General features: G+C 40.4%; 1 protein-coding gene across 2 annotated transcripts in view; it reads right to left on the bottom strand.

Moving 5' to 3' along the window:
• nrip2 (nuclear receptor interacting protein 2) overlaps nt 1–19,344 on the bottom strand; it is a 48,393-nt gene that overhangs the window by 13,539 nt on the left and 15,510 nt on the right. The window contains exons 1-2 of one of the 2 annotated variants that reach the window (XM_080291432.1): nt 2,782–3,030; nt 1,469–1,783 (exon numbers count right to left, since the gene is read on the bottom strand). In XM_080291432.1, coding sequence (XP_080147558.1) covers nt 1,469–1,783; nt 2,782–2,811 — 345 coding nt within the window. In that variant the 5' untranslated portion in view covers nt 2,812–3,030. Of the gene's footprint in view, nt 1–1,468; nt 1,784–2,781; nt 3,031–19,344 lie in introns of those variants that run through there. The other variant, XM_026147097.2, reaches the window with a different exon arrangement.

Genomic DNA, 19,344 nt, shown 5'->3' with positions numbered 1-19,344 from the left:
CGTGTTTTGTAAACTAACTGCACAACAGGCAGCAGTATTAGTTGTCTCAGTCTCAGAGTAGGATTTCTAATTTTGTTTGAAACTGTCAGAGAAAACGGCAGCCTCGAGCAAGCCAGGATATTAGTTTACAGAGGCTGTTAAAATTATATGTCTAACGTTAAAATGTTGGTGACACAATAATTTCATCCTAATGTGCTGACATATTCATAGGGTTAATTTTTGAGACAAAATATCACAAAGTAGTCATGATTTTGCAAATATTCCACCTTGTAGTGCAGTTTGCACAAATGGTTTTAAAAATGCACTCATGCTACAAACATTACTGATGAGTCCAGATCTGCACAAATTGACAGAAACACTGAAGCAGCTACACATTTTATTCTTATTGTCATGTATGTCCTATTTGTCAGGTGACAGAAGAACCAACACAAAGCTCAGAGAGTAATGGTGATACAAGATCACAGGTGAAATTGGATGATGACTTGGCGGGTCATTATTGTATTTGAAGCTATTTTTATTTTTGTATGATACCCGATTTATATGGAATATAAACTAAAGTCTAAAATACTTTTTTAATTGTAATTTAACATTATATAAAACTATTAATTGTAATTTTAAATGGTTTAAAAGCATGTAGAATAGCATATGTAGGCAAGTATATTTCTCCTTTTTTATCAAGAAGCAAAGACAAAAAGGAGGAAATAAAAGAAACGGGGCAGAGTTCGGTGGTTGAATCATCAGTCCCCACCAATGCCAAAACCAAATCTACGCCCTTGCTAATAATAATGTCCATGATGAGATGGTGCTAAATTCTGTCCACTGATTAGCACAGGCTTCTTGTCCAGTGAGTTAAAATCTAATAGTATATAGCTTATCCACTATGTTAATGTTGTAGGTAGTATCAACACAATGACCTCAGTTTTCCTCCTGAAAACACTGTAGACCCACCACTGAACCACTGAAAAATGAGAGTATAAATGAAACAGTGGCATAGGCTCTTTGATGACTCAACCTAGGACTACAAATTATGCTTTACAAGGGCCAGTGTTGGGTACAAGTGGAAAAACTAGCCCCCAGGTGGAGAGTTATCTGTTTCTTACCATGTTGGTTAAACACAAGTTTGGGTAACCTGCTGCTGAAGATTTTATACCATTTTTTGTCTTTCTCTCCATCATTTTATCCTCCACACTTTTAAGCCCCTGCGCACTTTTTCTTTTATATGCTGAATCTGTTTTGGGCGCATGCAGATGTGTTGACCAGGTTAGACTTATTTAATCACTGTGACTCAGTGGTGTCTGTGGGTCCTGCAGAGCTTTTGATATGTTGTAAAGAGAAAGTAAATGAAGGCTTTGAATGATGAGTCATGGGAGCAGAGTAGTGTGGTCTTTGTCTCCTCTTTTGTTTTCAGTTTGTTTCAGCAGAGCACCGAATGTGGGTGAGCGTAGATTGAGTACGCAGGGTTCAGTACCTTGCACTGAATGATGAGAGCAGTTAGGACAGGCGAGCTCTCCCCGCCCTCGGGCTTCTCAGCTGTCTGTCTGGCTCCGGCCTCGCTGCTGTCGTCCTCCTCATCCGACCGTAGGCTCCTTTCACTTTCCTCAAAAGACTCCCTCTCCTCTGTGGAGTCGTCAGCCGTGCTCTCGCTCCTCTCCTCGGTGTCAGCAGGTCCGTCCTTGGTGTCGGCCAGTGGGGAGCGAACCCTGGTGCTGAGGTCCCGGCCCTCACCTCTGAGTCGCGTGATGTTTCCCTCCAGCAGGCGACGCTGCACGATGCTGTGAGGTTGCTAGAAAGAAATGCAGAGGACAGATAGGTCTTATACAGGAGTTTTTCTCAGTACAGACCTTTTGAAAATTGCACATAGTGTGTAGTGTGCATATAAGGAGAAAGAAAAACACCCTGTAACTCTACAAATAAATTAGTCAGACCACTGTGTACTGAGCGTTAGTGCAAACAGCTAGTATATAATGTATGTAGTTTAAAATATATTTGTTAGGAAAAAATAGGCCTGCTTCCTGTTTAGGCAAAAAGAAAAGAACAAGATGAGCCAGAGATGTACAGCTGCTGATGTGTGAATTAGTATATATATGAGGTGTTGTTCAGATCAGAAACTGAAACACGACTTCTTCTGATGCCTCCAGAAAAGAGCCGAGAAAGAGATCACTTGTGCATATGAAACAGGCTGCTTTTTAATATTTTGCATTGCAAATGAGTAATTTATGCTCATGAAATGAATCACTTTTGCCCACTGATAGTTCATCCAAATATTTCACATGCATGTTTGCATACTGATGGTTCACACTCTGGAACCTTTGTTAAAACAGAGCTCAGATTTCATAGCCACAACTAGGGATGGGTATCATTTAGGTTTTATCCGATACCGGTGCCAAATCGGTACTTTTGAAACGGTGCCGGTGCTCAAACCGGTGCTTAAAGAATGGAGAACACAAAATTGGTCCAAAAACCTCTCATGTTCAGCTGTTTTTTGTAAAAATATAACAATGTTAGCCTTTTCTGCAGCTATGGGGCATATATGGTATCACTCTTGGCTGGAAGCAGTGCTTAAATCAATGGAAAAAACACAAACTTTGGCCTAAACCTCTCATGTTTAACTGTTTTCCACTTTTTCTTTGGTCATTTTAGCCTTTTTAGCCAGGGTGAAGGGAGTATCTGCCATCAAACAAGAGGACAGCCGCATGTAGCTATGATGATGTTTGCTAGTTCACCTTACATGCATTAATGTAATAACGTGGTTAGCCTACTCAACGTAAATTAGCTACTCACGCAGAGAAGAACGGCTGCTGCCACCATCATCCGTCATCATTTCTGCTACACTGGCAGGGCTAGGGGCCAGGACTCTCCTCTTCGTGTTTTTGGGGGATGTTGCATAACAGGCAACCCACCCGCAGTAGATGTGCTCGGTGTGAGGTCTCGCAGCAAGCTATCAAATACGGCGCATTTCTGGGCTTTTAAAAAAAACGCTATGCGTCGCCAGGTGTTTCATCGGATTCGAGGTGTTAGCTCCTTTGACAGTATCACAGTATCAGCTTAAAGCACTTGTTGCAGGCTGCTGAGTTTGCAAATTTTGCTATGAAGTACAGCCATACTTTTGACCGCTTCGCCTTGGACATTTTTAATCTGTAGCTCTGCTCTAACAGAACGTACCTGGCCCCGCCTACTATCCTCGGAAACGTAAAATGATTGGCTAGAATCTAAAGTGTATCACAGCTCAGGAAAAAAAAGCACCGAAATAAAGCACCGAAATCTGCGCTGCTTTTCGGTCTGGTTACTACCGTTTATGTCAGAACCGGTGCCATCATGGCACCGGACACCGGTACCCATCCCTAGCCACAACCCAAAAAATCCCACAACGTACATGAGAATGCAGCATGCAAAAACAGTTTCATTTCTGGTTTATCAGTGCATGTCAATATCAAAACGAAATGAAAGTTATACTGTTGATATCTGACTTATTTTAACTTCCTTGAGAAGTGCACACAGCTAATATCTACGTCATCTACAAGCATCACCGTTTACAGCTGACTGTCCTCATACTTCATAGTTACAATGCAGAGGGACACATGCTGAAAACAGCTATCTGTTTGAAAGAGAAACAGTCTTAAATCAAAGTGTCCTCACCTCTATCTTTAAGCTTTATATATATGAGTTATAAAATAATCCAACTCTCATGGTTTGGCCCACGTGGATATAACATGAAGGGGTTTTGTTCACAGGAATAATTTTTAAGTCCGGTATTGTCAGACTTTACCTGTCGACTTTTATTGATCCACTATTTCTTTTGTTATGAATGTTGATTAAAAACAGCACCGCATTAAAAACAGTCATGGAAATGACTGCATGACCTCAAGAACACTTCCAGAAATCACTGTGCCATTAACAAAAAGGTTAACCCTCAGAGGCTTAAGAACTCAACCCTAACCCAAGTTTTAAAAAGGAAAAAAGACTTCATTTGGAAAATGAAGTCTTTTTGAATCTGGAGCTGTTAAAATGATTGTTTTCTTTGTGTCTGAGAGAACAGTTTAATAAAAACAAAAATGACATATTCTGTCTACCTGGAGTTAGAGTTAGAGTTATGGTTAGGGTTGAGTTCTTAGATGTTTGAGAGTTAAAGGTTCAAGTTCAAGGTTCAAGGTTCTTTATTTGTCACATGCATAGTTATACAAGTATAACACACAGTGAAATGTAGCCTGACACGTTCCTCGACTTGTGCAAAAATTCTCCTCACATGGCAGAATAAAACTTTATCTTCAGTGAAAAAGTGAAACGCTGTCCCAACTAGCTGAGATGAAGGTCGTATTATTAAGACATGAAAGGCAATTCAAGGAGGATACTAATGCTTTCAAGTCATCACTGTCAGCGGACATAAAAGGCTTAATGCAAGAGGCTTTTATTTGATACACAAACCTAGTGGCCTTTCTTTTTCGTCTAATAAACACTCTTTTAAGTAATCTTAATAAAAGAAAATGTTCTGAAAAAGTTCCTCATGTTTGAAACTGCATTTTAAAACACAGCCTCCACAGATGGATATTGAAAAGCCTGATTTCTGTTGCTTTAGAAACACAACATGTGGCTGTTTTTTCTGGATCACATGAGGAGAAAATTCTATTTAAGCTGCCTGTTGCTCCATAATCACATTGTTCTTCCAGCAGTACAGAGCCTGGGTACAGACTTCCAGAAAGTACGCTTTTAAAAGAGCAGGCCACTTAACACCAGCAGAGTCACTGCATTAATAAAGCACAAATGAGTTGGATGAACACTAAAATCAGCAGGATATTAAGAGATGTTCCTATAATGTTCTAATCACACTTAATGAAAAAACAACAGCAACAAAAAAACAAACCTCTGGCCAGGCTGTCATAGAATAATTTGTTAATAATTTGGGTTTCATAGAAATGTTGCTAATGAAATGATGAGGAATAAGAGGAAAATGCACAGACTTGTTGCTTTTACTGTATGTGGACTGTTTTTGCTGCTCGGCTAGGGAAAAAAAAACAAATAAGATAATATTATGTGACCAAAATAAAAAGAATGTTTGGCCTGCTAACATGCTATTAGCACCTAACAGCTGGGACTGTTAGGGATCCAGTCACTGGTATCGTAGGCATCCTGAAGCATTTGAAGTGGACATTTGGACCCGTGAAAAGTCATCAGATTGCCTCTGAAACAGACTGACTGGATAACTGTCTCGCCAACCAGCAGTGGCATCTGTCGAGCTGTAAAGTCGCAGTTTGAGCATTCTGGGTAAATGCCAAGCCTATAAAGCACATCGCCAGCTGTCTCCCTGCTGTTATCAAAAGCATTGTAATACTCTGTCAAACAACCTGGGACCTCTACAACCTGTCACACACACCATCTTGCATCTTGTATCTTGTACCTCATTCTTAATACGGTTAACAGACCTGCAGGCATTGAACCTCTATAGGAAGTGACGTTTGGCAACTTCAGTCACTCCTGCACAGGCGATTCATCTTGTGGGATGCGGTGTAATTTCTTAGCTCACATGTCCTGACAAATTAAGCAATTTTTTAAAAATCTAGAAGAAGGTTTGCAACAAATGCACATAAACACTGGTTATGCTCAAGGACAGAAAGGCCAGATTAGACTTTGCCAGAAAGCATTTAAAAGAGCCAGCGCAGCTCTGAAAAACATTCTTTGAAAACCTGAAACCAAGATTAACTTGTACCAGAATAATAGAGAGAGAAAAATGCGGAACGAGAGAAGCAGCTCATGATCTGAAGCCTACAACATTATCTGTCAAACGCGGTGGAGCCAACGTTATGACATCGCTGTCAGTGGAACCGACTCACGAGTGTTTATTAATGATGTGACTACCGATACTCTCGGCTCAGATTCAGCCAAATGCTGCAAAACTGCAAAAGCAACCCGAGAGTTTCTCACGACAAAGAAATGGGATATTCTTCAATGGCTAAGTCGGTCACCTGATCTCAGCCCAGCAGAGCAGCTTTTCAGCCACTGAAGACAAAACTGAAGGTAGAGACACTCACAAACAAGCAGCAGCTGAACGTGGCTGAAACAAAGGCCTGGCAGAGCATCTCAAGGGAGGAGACACGGCATTTGGTGACGTCCAGTCATTGAATCCAAGTATTTAAAAAAACAATCCTTATATTTAGAAAGCATATATGTTAGTTTGCCCAGTTATCTTGAAGTCTCTGAAGATAGGGACTGTATAAAAATGAAAAATGTATGTAATGCAAAACTTTGGCTAAATCCTGCAAATTAAAATTATTTGTTTGATTTAATGTCCTCTCTAGTGTTGCATAGAACAAAAATTACCAAAGAAAAAAAAACAATGTCGTTGCCAAAAACGTAACTTCAAAATAACGTGACTACAAGTGGCAGATTAGGTTAACACAGCACATTAACTTCTCAAGTTCTCCGCTGCTCTTTAACAAAAATCCTCAGATTTAGTCGGCAACATCTAAATGACTGCGAGGTCAACATTAACAACTTTGTGTTCTACCAGTGAGAATTTATATAATCAGCCTCCTTTCTCTTGTGATCAATCAACGGCATGATCTATAAAACTCATCAACGTGTACGTAAGTGATTCAATAACAGCCATCGAACAATGAGTCACTGACACATTTTCCTCTGTTGCAAGTCATGTGTAGTCCACCTCCCAGATCCTTGGCAAGGAAAAACCCTGATAAGATGATCATATGTGACCATCCAACGGCTGGGGCTGTCAGAGATTCACTTGTTGGTATCGAAGGTATTCTGACGCATTTAAAGTGAACATTTTCACCTGTGATTGTCTCTGAAACAGACCGACTGGATAAATGAACAAAATGGACAAACGATCACCTAAACAATCAGCCATTCTTCTGTCTGGGACCCAACCCAGATTAAAGTTTAAATTTCAAACGAGGAGCTGGAGAATAAATTGACATGAACTATACAGTTCAAGAAAATAAACAAGAACTGGATGTATGATTTGTTTTGGAACATGTACGAGCGATCAGCAGCAAAAGCTGACCTTGTTTCTGTGAAGAAACGCCATCCAGCTGCTGCGATTGTCTCCGTTTCACTCCTGATATGACACAGGAGTTATGACGCTGCTATTCGCTTGCCTGTTTATTTTCCACATTACTGGGTATTATTTGATGTTCTGCTCTGATGAACATGCACACACCATCTCTGCTGTTAAAGTATTCCTGAGCACAATATAAATGAAGACAAGGACGATTTTCTGGATTGCAAAGCAAGAAGAGGACAGATGGAAACACGACAACTAAAAACAAATAAGAGGAGGCTTCGGGGCCCCGGAGAGGCGGCTGTCTAACCTTAACACAGTAGTAATAATGTCGTGTCATGTCTGGACATGTCTGTGGTCTCACTCTGTTTGATCTGCCATCACGTTTGAGTGGCACTTCAGTCCATCGCCTCTGCGGACCATCCAGGAGTCTGTTTGCCTGCCTGTCAGCTCAAAGAGCTCAGCGAGCATTTATTCACCTTTAAAAAAAATCAGCACATACTTGAAATGAAACAAGTTTTCTGCAGTGTTCTGTTGTGTCCATAGATTGGTCTCGGCCTGCTGGGCTTCACTGCCGAGCTGCAAAAACAGCACACTTCAAACTAGTAATCACTACTTGTGTCACAGAGTTCAATCTAGCCCATTCATTCCTCGCTGAGCTCCAGCTGTGGCTGAGCAGCTCCTCTTTAAATGTCTCCTCCTTGTTGTTCCCCCCTTTCATTTCCTCTCATCTCCCCTTTTCCTTCCCTTATCTCTCCCATCCTTTCCTTTCTTTCTGTCCCCTCCCTCGTCTTATTGTTGTCCTTTTCTCTCTTTACTGTACATCTCCTGTTTCTTTTTATCCTTTTCCTTACATGTAATCATATCTTATACAGTATATTCCTTTCATTTTCCATTATCTTTCCATTTATCCCACTCTTTCTCCTCATCCCAGCTCCTGTTTTCTTCCATTACCTTTTTGACTATTTGCTTTCAATTTTCTTTTCTTCCCTAACCTCTTCTCTTTCCTCTTTCTGGGCATGACATAATCTCCCCACTCTTCTTTATGTCTCATAAAACAGGGTTATTCACACTGGACATGCTCTGTAATTGTTTTTTGTTCTCCAATGCTAACTTTGGTTTTCTCTTTCTGTGTTTGTTGTTCCATAAATCATTAATTTTGGCAATTATACTCTTTGACAAATATGACACACGTAGCTTGTTAAATGGATAGAAATGGCATGTGGAGGATAACAAAAATTGTATTTTAATTAAATTTATTATTAGGTCTGGTGGCATACCAGAATATTTTTATTCAGCACACAAAGAAAAAGACTTAAATGTCAGACTCCAGCAGTTTGCAGAAGACAGTCTGAGTTTGATTAAAGGTTCATTTGTTGAGAACTTCGGCGCTCTCTTTGGACTGACTCACAGAAACACTGAACACAATCTAATTTTAGCGATTAGCTTCTCCATATGTCCTTTGATGGTTAAAGTCTGTTTCTGTTGACCCTCTAACTGCTCTGGGGTCAGCTGGTGTAAGTAAATCACATTTTGCAGCAGGATGCTACCAGCAATCTGCATTTGCTGTTTTACAGTTTAGGGTAAATGCTACATTTTACATTGCAGGACACACTTTCTACCACTCTAAAGTTTTGACACACTGTCTCATTGAATGATTTTTCTTTATGACTATTTACATTGTAGATTCTCCCTAAAGGCATCAAAACTATGAATGAACACATATGGAATTATTTAGCAAACAAAAAAGTGTGAAATAACTAAAAACATGTTTTATAATTTAGATTCTTTAAAATAGCCACCGTTTGCTTTCATTACTGCTTTGCACACTCTTGGCTTTCTCTCAATGAGCTTCGTCGTCACCTGAAATGGTTTTCCACCAGTCTTGAAGGAGTTCCCAGAGATGCTGAGCACTTGTTGGCCCTTTTGCCTTCACTCTGTGGTTCACCTCATCCCAAATCATCTCGATTGAGTTTAGGTCAGGTGACTGTGGAGGCCAGGCCGTCTGGCGCAGCACTCCATCACTCTCTTTCTTGGTCAAACAGCCCTTACACAGCCTAGTGGTGTGTTCAGGGTCATTGTCCTGTTGAAAAATAAATGATGGTCTAACTAAACGCGAACTGGATGGGATGGCATGTCGCTGCAGGATGCTGTGGTAGCCGTGCTGGTTCAGTGTGCCTTCAGTTTCGAATAAATCCTCAACAGTGTCATCAGCAAAGCACCCACACACCATCACACTTCTTCCTCCATGCTTCACGGTGGGAACCATGCATGTAGAGACCATCTGTTCACCTTTTCTGTGTTGCACAAAGACAGGGCGGGTGGAACCACAAATTTCAAATTTGGACTCATCAGACCAAAGCACAGACTTCCACTGGTCTAATGTTCATTCCTTGTGTTTCTTGGCCCAAACAAATTTCTTTTGCTTTTTGCTTTTTCTTAGTAGTGGTTTCTTAGTAGCTGTGTGACCATAAAGGCCTGATTTTTGCAGTCTCCACTGAACAGTTGATGCAGAGATGTGTCTTCTGCTGGATCTCTGTGTGCCATTTATCTGGGCTCTGATCTGAGGTGCTGTTAAGCTGTGATTTCTGAGGCTGGTGACTCAGATGAATTTAACCTCAGCAACAGAGGTGACTCTTGGAATTCCTTCTTCCTTCTTTCCTCGTGTGAGCCAGTTTCATCGTAGCGCTTGATGGTTTTCGCAACTGCACTTGGGTTAAAGCTTTACTAGTTAGCAGTGCCTTCAAAGCAAGTTCAACACATCAGGGATATCTTTTTCTTATCTGGCTTCACCAATCAGGCTCACCACAGAAGTGCTTATCAACTTAATAAGTTAACCCAGACTTTCCTAATCCACAGGTGTTTACAGCAAAGAGGTGACACTGGCAGCATCTTCCCAATCACAAGCACAGACAGGTCTGCTGCCAGCAAAGCACTGGAATTTATAAAATCAAGATAAAAGTATAATATTAGGAAAATATGTGGAGGTTCAGCAGGTAATACAAACTAAAAGCAACACAGCTGCTGCAGACAAAAAGAAGTGTGAGTGTGTGCGATAAAGCGCTGTACGAATGTGTGTGAGCTTTGAACGCTTTAGTGAGTAAGACTCAAAAACAAACCACAGTCCCATTAAATAAATGTTTAGTTGTAGCTTTTATATCCCACAATTAAAAACAGGAGCTGCTAATTGAGTTGCAATGGCTTTATTTGGCCAAATATAGACTAAAAATACTGACTTATTACAATTAGTTCCTGGATTTCTGTTTACATTTGCCAAACATCAAGGGCAGCATCATCCAATGGATCATCATCCCAAAATAAAGTAACACTAATACCTTTTTTAATATTTCTATCTTAAGGGCACGTTGTGTCAGACTTTGAACAGCTCATGAAATACACACTGTGTATTGCTGTGCTGTGCTATGTCTTCAAAAAAATGCTACGTGAGCCAAATTTCCTCCGTTGTGCTCTCAGCACGCTTCTCATCTCGATCCACCGATTGCTTGTTAACAGACTGCGAGTATGTGAATTGGCATGTTTCTGGATTTAATGTAATCTAATCCAATGAAGACAGCAGGCTTCAGTATCCCATAAAGAGTCGGTCCATCATACACGATGCAGCCTGCTGCTCTGCCTCGTTTGACAGCGAGTGTTTTTCATTGCTAGAACAGCTGAAGTGAGGTCTGTTTGTTTTGTGAAGGGAGATTTTGGACAACGTGTTTGTGAACATTTTCTTAACTGTAAAATGTGTAATAGATATTGTGGCAACCATAGGAAGTTTTTACTGTTTATTCTATCTTCCGATCATAATTAAAAGGCATTTATTGGCATTGTTCTTATTTAGTTAGAAATTAGCCGTGAGGCAGATGCTTCATGAATCCTTTCAGCCATAATTAATCCCATGAGGATAATAAGTTTAAAATATCAGTCATAGATAAAAGAAACAGTACAGCTACAGTTGTGCTCAGAAATTTCAAACATGAATGTCATGGCAGTCTTTTTAATGTGGAATGATTTCACAGCATCTTTAATAACTTAAAAAAAACAAGTTAGGTACGTTTCGATTTATATTGGATTTTCTCTAATCCATACAGGGTCAAAAGTATGCATACAGGTTTAAATATATACATGCACTCACTTAAAAATTCTGTGGTGCTGAAGGTTCTGCAAAGGACATAACCCATTAACCTTTTGTTAGTCTTGATAATCCAGACTACAATTGGTAGTTTCTCTTTGCCAACATAAAAAAGATTTGTTTGACAGCACTCAGTACTCAGAACAATGGTACTGATCAGTCCAAGCAAGTACCAATTCTCCAGAGAGGATTGGTCAAACGTGAGCGAAAGTTATGCCAGAAGTTTGTTGATGGATACCAAAAGTGTCTACTCAGTGTGCAACTCGCTAAAGGACATTTATCCAAATATTAGTGGAGATGTGAATTAGATCAAATCCATCCCTCTTCCTCCGCTTATCCGGGGCTGGGTCACGGGGGCAGCAGCCTAAGCAGAGAAGCCATGACCTCTCTCTCCCTGTATTCCCCTGGACAAGCTGGAGAATATAATCTCTCCAGCATGTCCTGGGTCTGCCTCCCATTACGGCTAAACTCCTCATCCTATCTCTAAGGGAGAGGCCAGCCACCCTTCGGAGGAAGCTCATTTCTGCCGCTTGTATCCGCAATCTCGTTCTTTCGGTCATTACAAACAGCTCATGGCTATAGGTGAGGATAGGGATGTAGATCAACTGGTAAACTGAAAGCTTCGCTTTTTCACTCAGCTCTCTCTTCACCACTGCACGTACAGCGTACAGCGTCCACATCACTGCAGCCGCAGCACCAATCCGTCTGTCTGTTTCCCCTCCCTTCTCCCGTCACTTGTGAAAAAGACCCCGAGATACTCAATCCCCCCTTAATTGGGGCAGAAACTCGTCCCTGACCTGGAGTCGGCACTCCACCCTTTTTCCGACTGAGGACCATTGCCTCAGATTTGGAGGTGCTGATTCTCAGTCCCACCGCTTCACACTCGGCTGCGAACCGTTCCAAGGCAAGCTGGAGGCCATCACCCGATCAAGCCAGCAGAACCACATCATCCGCAAAAAGCAGAGATGATATCCTGAGACCACCCAGGTGAAAGCCTTCTGCCACTCGGCTACGCCTAGAAATTCTGTCGGTAAAAGTTATGAATTGAATCGTGACAAAGGGGAGCCCTGGCAGAGCCCATCACCCACCGGGAACAAGTCCAGCTTATTGCCAGCTATGCAGACTAAGCCACTGATGAGTGGTTGTAACTTCTGACCACAGATTTATGAAAAACACAAAGAGTCATAAAACACTTTCCTTTGGGGTTGTTAATGATCCTACTCAGTCACTTGAGGTTTACATTTAAACCTGCCATCATCTCAGCCAATATTAAAGGTTTATAATGTTGTACTTTTCTGTCTTATTGTCTAAAAACAAGATTTTTTTGTTTTTCACATGCAGCCAGAGGAATAACCAGGAGTGTTTTCGCAGCGTGGGCACAATTCAAGCCAAAACTGGTCAACTGTCCCGCAGGCATCATGTTCATTTGTGCTCATTCATACGTGGCCTGTTGCTGATTTTGCTGATGTGGGTCCTGCGGTGACCCCTGAACACTAACCCGTCCAAACTGGTCTCCCTCCAGTACGTCAGAAAGACAACTGTTCATGTTTGACTTTAGACCTCGACTCTCTGTTTTTCTCAGTTTCTCTTCCTTTGAGTTTCTCCCTCTGTGAGTCAGATTAGAGGCTGAATGCCATGTGGACTAATTATCTCTGCAAACAGGCTCGCCTCGCCCTCATCCAGCCAGTCACGTGACCTCACTAATGCCCTCTCCCTCACTCTGATGGACGTCTCCAGCTGCTGACTTCCTGTCGCAGCGACCGGGAGGCTCCAGCAGCTTCACATCTGCTGCCCACCCACCCACCTCTACGCTTTCGCCTGTTTTACACTACTCTCCTTCTCTTCATTAAGTCCAATAAACCTAGTGGAGTCGCAGAAAAACCTCAGTGATTGAATGAAGTACAGATGTGGCGACTAATGGCGCTGCTGAGGGTCTATTTGATGATTTGATCTCATTTAGGAAGACACAATTGATCCACTGATCAGGATTAATGATGTAGCCGTGATTTAAACGGAGCTTTTCACAAAATGGACTTTTTAGAATTGTGGTTATTTGCTTTCTTGTAGAGTATTTCTGACTCATTTCCAGACCTGTGTCGGATATTTTATTGACCAAAAGTTTTTGTATTTCTTTGCCAGCTTTCTTTGCTCCCAGATTTTTTTTCTGCCCTCCGGCAGCTTGTTTCAGAAAAAAAAATTATTTATGCCCTCCCACTCTGACTGGCTGCAGGTGTGGCAGTTAATGGCTGCAGCTGGAGACGTCAAACCGTGTCCAATGCTGAGTGAAGAGCCGAAGAACATGCTGCTGCACAGCAGAGACTCCAGCAGGATGGTTCAGGATGCTAATTTTGTGTCTAAGCTCACAAAATAAAAGCCTGAGTGAAGTGTGTGCTGAGGCTAAGCGCCACAGGCTAATAACACAGGGAAAATAATGAATTCAGCTACTCCTGATGTGAATTTTCCACTGCAACTGGTAACGGTGTAGTTTTAATCCCAGCTTAATTGCTTTGTCACTGTAGCAAAAGCAAACAAAAGAAATTCATGTCTGTTTTTTTTAATAGAACAATGATTAACTGACAGTGTGTTTGGCTGTGATCACACAGCAGTTGCCTTCCAGAGTTCAGACGTGCTTTTTAGTTTTCTATCTTTATTTATGTGTTAAGTATATTGTGTAGGCATTTCTTGACTGGTTTCTTTTAAAATATAGTTTCTGTTAGTGTCTATAGATCATTTATATCTGATTCTTTGTATTTTGGTTAATGTTACTGCAGCCTCCACTAGTATTCTTGTACACATTTGCTGTGTAGGTCTGCTGTCTGTGCTGAGCTACTTCGTGTTTTACTTCTCATTAGCTTGTCTCCCTTGTATATTGTCTTGCTTTACTTACTGTATGTCATTTACCTTAATTATGTTCAGCTGTGTTTAGGTTCCCTCCTGTTTCCGCTTCCCTCGTTATCTCATGTGTATTTATAGTTTGCCTGGTTTCCTGCCTCATTAACTCTTACTATATTCCACATGGTTTCTCCAGTGTCTTTTGATTTTTTGGAGATTATATGCAACAATAAAGGCTTGTTTCTTTTGTTTTAAACTGCTAGCTTGTCTCTGCAGTCTGCATTTGTCCCCAGTCTTCCTGCACTTTATGACACATTCAGGTACCATGCACAACATTCATTTAAGAACCATAACATGACATGTAGATGAATGAATGTTCAAATAACAGTTATTCAGCTGTACAACAATTGCTGTCCTGCTTTGTCTGTCGTCTTCACATGAAAGCTAAAGTACATACAGTGGCTTCAGAAAGTATTCAGACTCCTCACTTTTTTTAAACTGTAGGTTTTATGTTTTTAGTAAAAGTTTCTTGAAATTCTGTCATCATGGGAACTAATGAGAAAAAAAGAAGAATTTAAAAACGATGTAGCTAAATCGCAGTCAAAAGTTGTATACCTTTGAAAAAGTGATTTGATACCGAAATCCTAAAAAAATTTGATACTGAAAAAGTAAAAAATGTTTTTTTTAAAGCCCAAATGAATTATTTTGACCACATTTTTTTTATGTAAATCTTTTTTCTTGTTTTTTTACAGTTTCAGTTTGGGGCTGTTGTTCATTCCTAGAAAACAACCAACTGAACATACAGAACTGGGCTCTGGGTGCCATGTTTAACTCTTTTGGGCATTTTATAGGCATAAATAACCAGTGAATTAACTAGTCATAAAGAAATGTCCTAAACATTTTTGTTTTTTTCTTCCAGTTGTAAAGATCACAAACACCAAAACAAAAGTTGGATCAGGAGGTCTCGTTTCTCACACTGTGCCAACATCTCTGTCCCTTTCTCTTGCTTCCTCTGCTCTGCTGTGTGGGTTGTTGTGTCGTTTTTGTTTTTGTCTGGTATTTTTAGCCCCTCTATGGCATCGAGGGAGCAGCTGAGGGAGTGTTACTGCCCATCCAAAGCTCTGGATGACAGAGAAAGAAGTGTTCACGCTAACCCCTCTCCAGCCCACCTAATTGTCCTGGAGCTAATAATAAAGCACTAACCGATGTGGCAGACAAACTCTCCAGAGATCCGGGAGATCTGTGACCTTGTCATTGTTGCTCTGAAGTGCTGCTTCACCCTCTGGGGAATACAAACAATTCAGTTCAGGGAGTGGATATGAATGAAAATTAAAACCTGATGGAGGATGAGGTGTGCACATCCCTACCCTGATGTTTTCCTGTCTTTAAAGGCAAAGTTTACTCAGTGCCATTTTATACATCAAGATTGTTTTGGAGTCAGCTGCCCAGTTTTGGAGATACCTAGAGATAATAAAATGGAACCACTTGCCATTTGCCTGGCATAAACTCAGTGTACATCTCACTTTCCCAAAAATCAGTTGCTCCAGTAAAATCCACAAATAAAATGTAATTCTTCCAAACTACATTTGACATCAAAGAATGCCTCCATCTCCCAATAATGAGACACATTCTTGTGACAGCAGGACGGAATGCAAACTTTCATGGCATCCCTTCTTAGCTGCTCAGCTTGCAGGCTTTCAGCTTCAGCGCCAGGGTTTTAATCAAATAGACAAATGCTGTTTGTTCACTTGAGATGTTCTGCCAGTTCTTTACTGCAATTTCCTTTCAGCTGCTACATGTTTGTGGGTCTCTCTGCCCTCAGTTTTGTTTCCAGTAACTGAAAAGCTGCTGTTGGATTAAGATGAGTTGACGCACTTGGCCACTGAAGAACTCTTGGGTTGCTTTTGCGCTGTGCTTTGGGTCATTATCTATTTGCACTGTGAACCATCATCTGATCAGTTTTCCAATATTTGGCTGAGTCTGAGCAGAGATCTTGCTTTGTCTATCAGTAATCACATCATCAAAAAAACAATAATGACACAGTTCCACTGGTAGCCATATATGCCCCATGCCGTAATACTGTTTCTACCATGTTTGACAGATGATGTGATTTACTTGGGATCATGGGCTGTTTCACTTGTTTTCTGGTATAAGTTAATCTTGGTCTCATGTGTCCAAAGAATGTTTTTAAGACCTGTGCAGGCTCTTTAGATGTTTTCTGGCAAAGTCTAATTTGGCCTTCTTGTTCTTAAGTGTAAACAGGGGTTTGCACCTTGCTGTAAACATCCGTATTTACATTCATGAAGACATCTCTTGTAAACTGTGGCAATGTTACACCTTCCTATTCGGGAGTTTTCATGACTTGGTTAGATGTTGTAAAATTGTTTTATTAACCATGGAAATAATACCATGGTTAGTGCATTCATTCTTTTTTAATAATGTACCAGATTGCTGATTTGCCCACTGCATTGTGGTGGACTACAGAAGCAAAACTACAGAAACTGTAATTTACAGACCTAACTGTATGTCCATATGACTGCATTACTGTAGCAGTAGTCTGATCTGATGCACCTCACAAATACAACCACGGTATCTATATAACAGAGAAAACTAAATTTTGCACTAATGCAAAATATTTTTAAACAACAGTAGCTAAAAAGCAGAGGTGGGACCAAGTAATTGTTTTGCAAGTCTCAAGTAAGTCTCAAGTCTTCTTTATCCTCAAGTCTCAAGTCAAGTCTCAAGTAATGTCAGGCAAGTCAGAGTCGAGTCTCAAGTCACTGGTGTAAAAGTCCAAGTAAAGTCACAAGTCAGAAATTTTGAATTTCAAGTCCTTTCGAGTCTTTAAAAAAAACGAAAAAAGAATGTTGCAGTTATGCTAAATGTAAATATTAGACCATGTAATTTTTAAATCTGTGTTTTTCTCAACACATGACAAAATAGTGAACTTAGAAAATATACACAAATTGTGAAATTGCACCTCTTTAAAATGCAGCTCAATTAAACCTAGCTCCAAGAATAATTTTCACCGACAGTTCTGAGATAAGCTGCATGTTATTCTTGGATGCGCTTGTAGGCCTGGCTTTAAAATCGCATGACAAAAATATCATACATATTAAAAAAAACTGCATCACCAACGTAGCCTGGACAACATTTGCTAGTTAGATGAAGTCAGCTATCTCATCGTAGCATATTTATATGCATATTTATAATCATACGGTTCTTGGAGTGAGTGCACACACTCATGAAGTTTAGTAACTTCAGGTCACTGCAACAAGCCCAGGTACAGTTTACCGACGGATGGGTGCAGGACCTTGAAATGCACCGTGTAGAACGAAAGACCATCGTACGTATCATAAGTTTACCAGTCTCACAAATTGTTGTCATAAATACACATTCCTTAACCGTTTATTAATAGGACCTTTGAGCTCAACGGTAATTAATTAGTAGTGGAAATAATTTCTGGTACGCGTTACAGAAATGTAGCAGTGACAATAATACTGTATGCTGTAATCGTACTGGGCAATTAGTGATACAAAACAACTGTTTTATCCTGTGAATAAAAGTATGTTTTTGTCAATGTACCATAATAACAGAAGCGAAACACAATATTGTGTCAGGACAATTCACTATTTATGCACAATAAATAAAGGAGCATAGCGCGACAATTTCTGTTCAGCGTCAGACTTGCTTGTAACCTATATCACCAATTATGTTATGAAAATGACGCATTAACTACAACAGCAGACTGACCTTTGTGGAAATGCTTGGAGCAGACTAACATGTGAGCTGGAGTGTTCTGGGACGTTATATTTGATCTTTGAATGGCTGCGATCCAGGCCATCCGTCGCCTCTTTGTTACTTCGGAAACATGGCTCGAACAATTTCTCTTCAACGACGTAATCCGATAACAACCGATTTCTTTACCCGTCGGCTTCCCGTGGCTGTCATGTGACCGGCTATTGCAGTTAATAATACAACAGCTTCTTGCCATTTTTTGTGTTTCTTTTTATCGCTGTATAACTGATTTCAATTAAAAGCCTGCGTGCGCTAGTACCTCTTGCCACGAGTTCCCAGAATCCTTTGTGGTTCTACCCCAGAATGACATCACATTTTCAATCTCTATATGCATGTTACATTTTATATTTGGAGTGAAATATCAAGTCTTTTCAAGTAAACCGGTTCAAGTCCAATTCAAGTCCCAGGTCATTGGTGTAAAAGTCTAAGTCAAGTCACAAGTCTTACAACATTTTTTCAAGTCAAGTCTAAAGTCATAAAATTAATGACTCGAGTCTGACTCGAGTCCAAGTCATGTGACTCGAGTCCACACCTCTGATAGAAGCCACTAGAAACAAACTATTCCAGCCTAATTGATGACATTTATGGCATTTGTTTTCTGTGCTGACTGATATGCTGCTCAGTGCTTTGCTGCCTGCTTTTAAATCAGGTGTCACTCTGAACATAAACACAAGCTACATGTGATGTCTCTGATGTGTATCTGTTTCTACCCGTGCTGATGCTAGCATGACTAAAGCTAGCCAAGCAGCAGTAAATATGTGAAGCAAGGCAGAAGGATATACTCATCAAACAAACAGGATCATAAGAATATAAAACCACGAGCACTACAAATGTAACAGAAATATGTTGACATAAAATGGCATGTTATTTGAAATCTACACGAAACAATGACACAACTACTTTTTTTCAATTTTTTCAATTTATTTATTTTTTACCAATTGTCCAAATTAGTCTGTGATTGGCCTTAGTGTGACAGAAATCATATTTATATACAACTAAATATGACTCAGCAAACATGTTTTAAATGGATGATTCCTCACTTGATGACGAATTACTATTTCCATATTTGCTGAGTCTTAAATTTGATGTCAGTGAACTTTTCAGTGGTTGGTGTTAAAAAAAAGCCCCCAAATCCCCTATGAGCAAGCACTTGGCGACAGTGGAGAGGAAAAACTCCCTCTTAATAGGGAGAAACCTCTGACAGAACCGGGCTCAGGAAGGGGTGGCCTTCTGTCTTGACCGAGAGGGGTTCAAATGTTCACTGACAATTTAGTTGTATATAAATATGATTTTTAGGACTTGATGTTGACACCAATTATGTGAAATTGGGGACGCGCACAGTTCCGCTTCTTCTTGTTCTTCTTCTTACTTGGCGGAATCTCTGGCAGGCTCTTAACTTCAGTCTTGAGTTCAGCCACCTTGACATTGAGCATTTTCTGTTTGTCTTGTACACTTTGCAAAGATTCCTGTACAGAAAATGCAGCTGACTCTTCTTTTTCTATCTTCTGTTGTTCTGTGGTGTCTTTTTCTTTCTGAGGCTCCTGCAGAGACCTTGCAGTGGATGGCC

Source organism: Astatotilapia calliptera, chromosome 17 (assembly GCF_964374335.1).
Source record: "Astatotilapia calliptera chromosome 17, fAstCal68.1, whole genome shotgun sequence".
NCBI classification, from domain to species: Eukaryota; Metazoa; Chordata; class Actinopteri; order Cichliformes; family Cichlidae; genus Astatotilapia; species Astatotilapia calliptera.
This window is presented reverse-complemented; position numbering and strand designations above follow the sequence as displayed.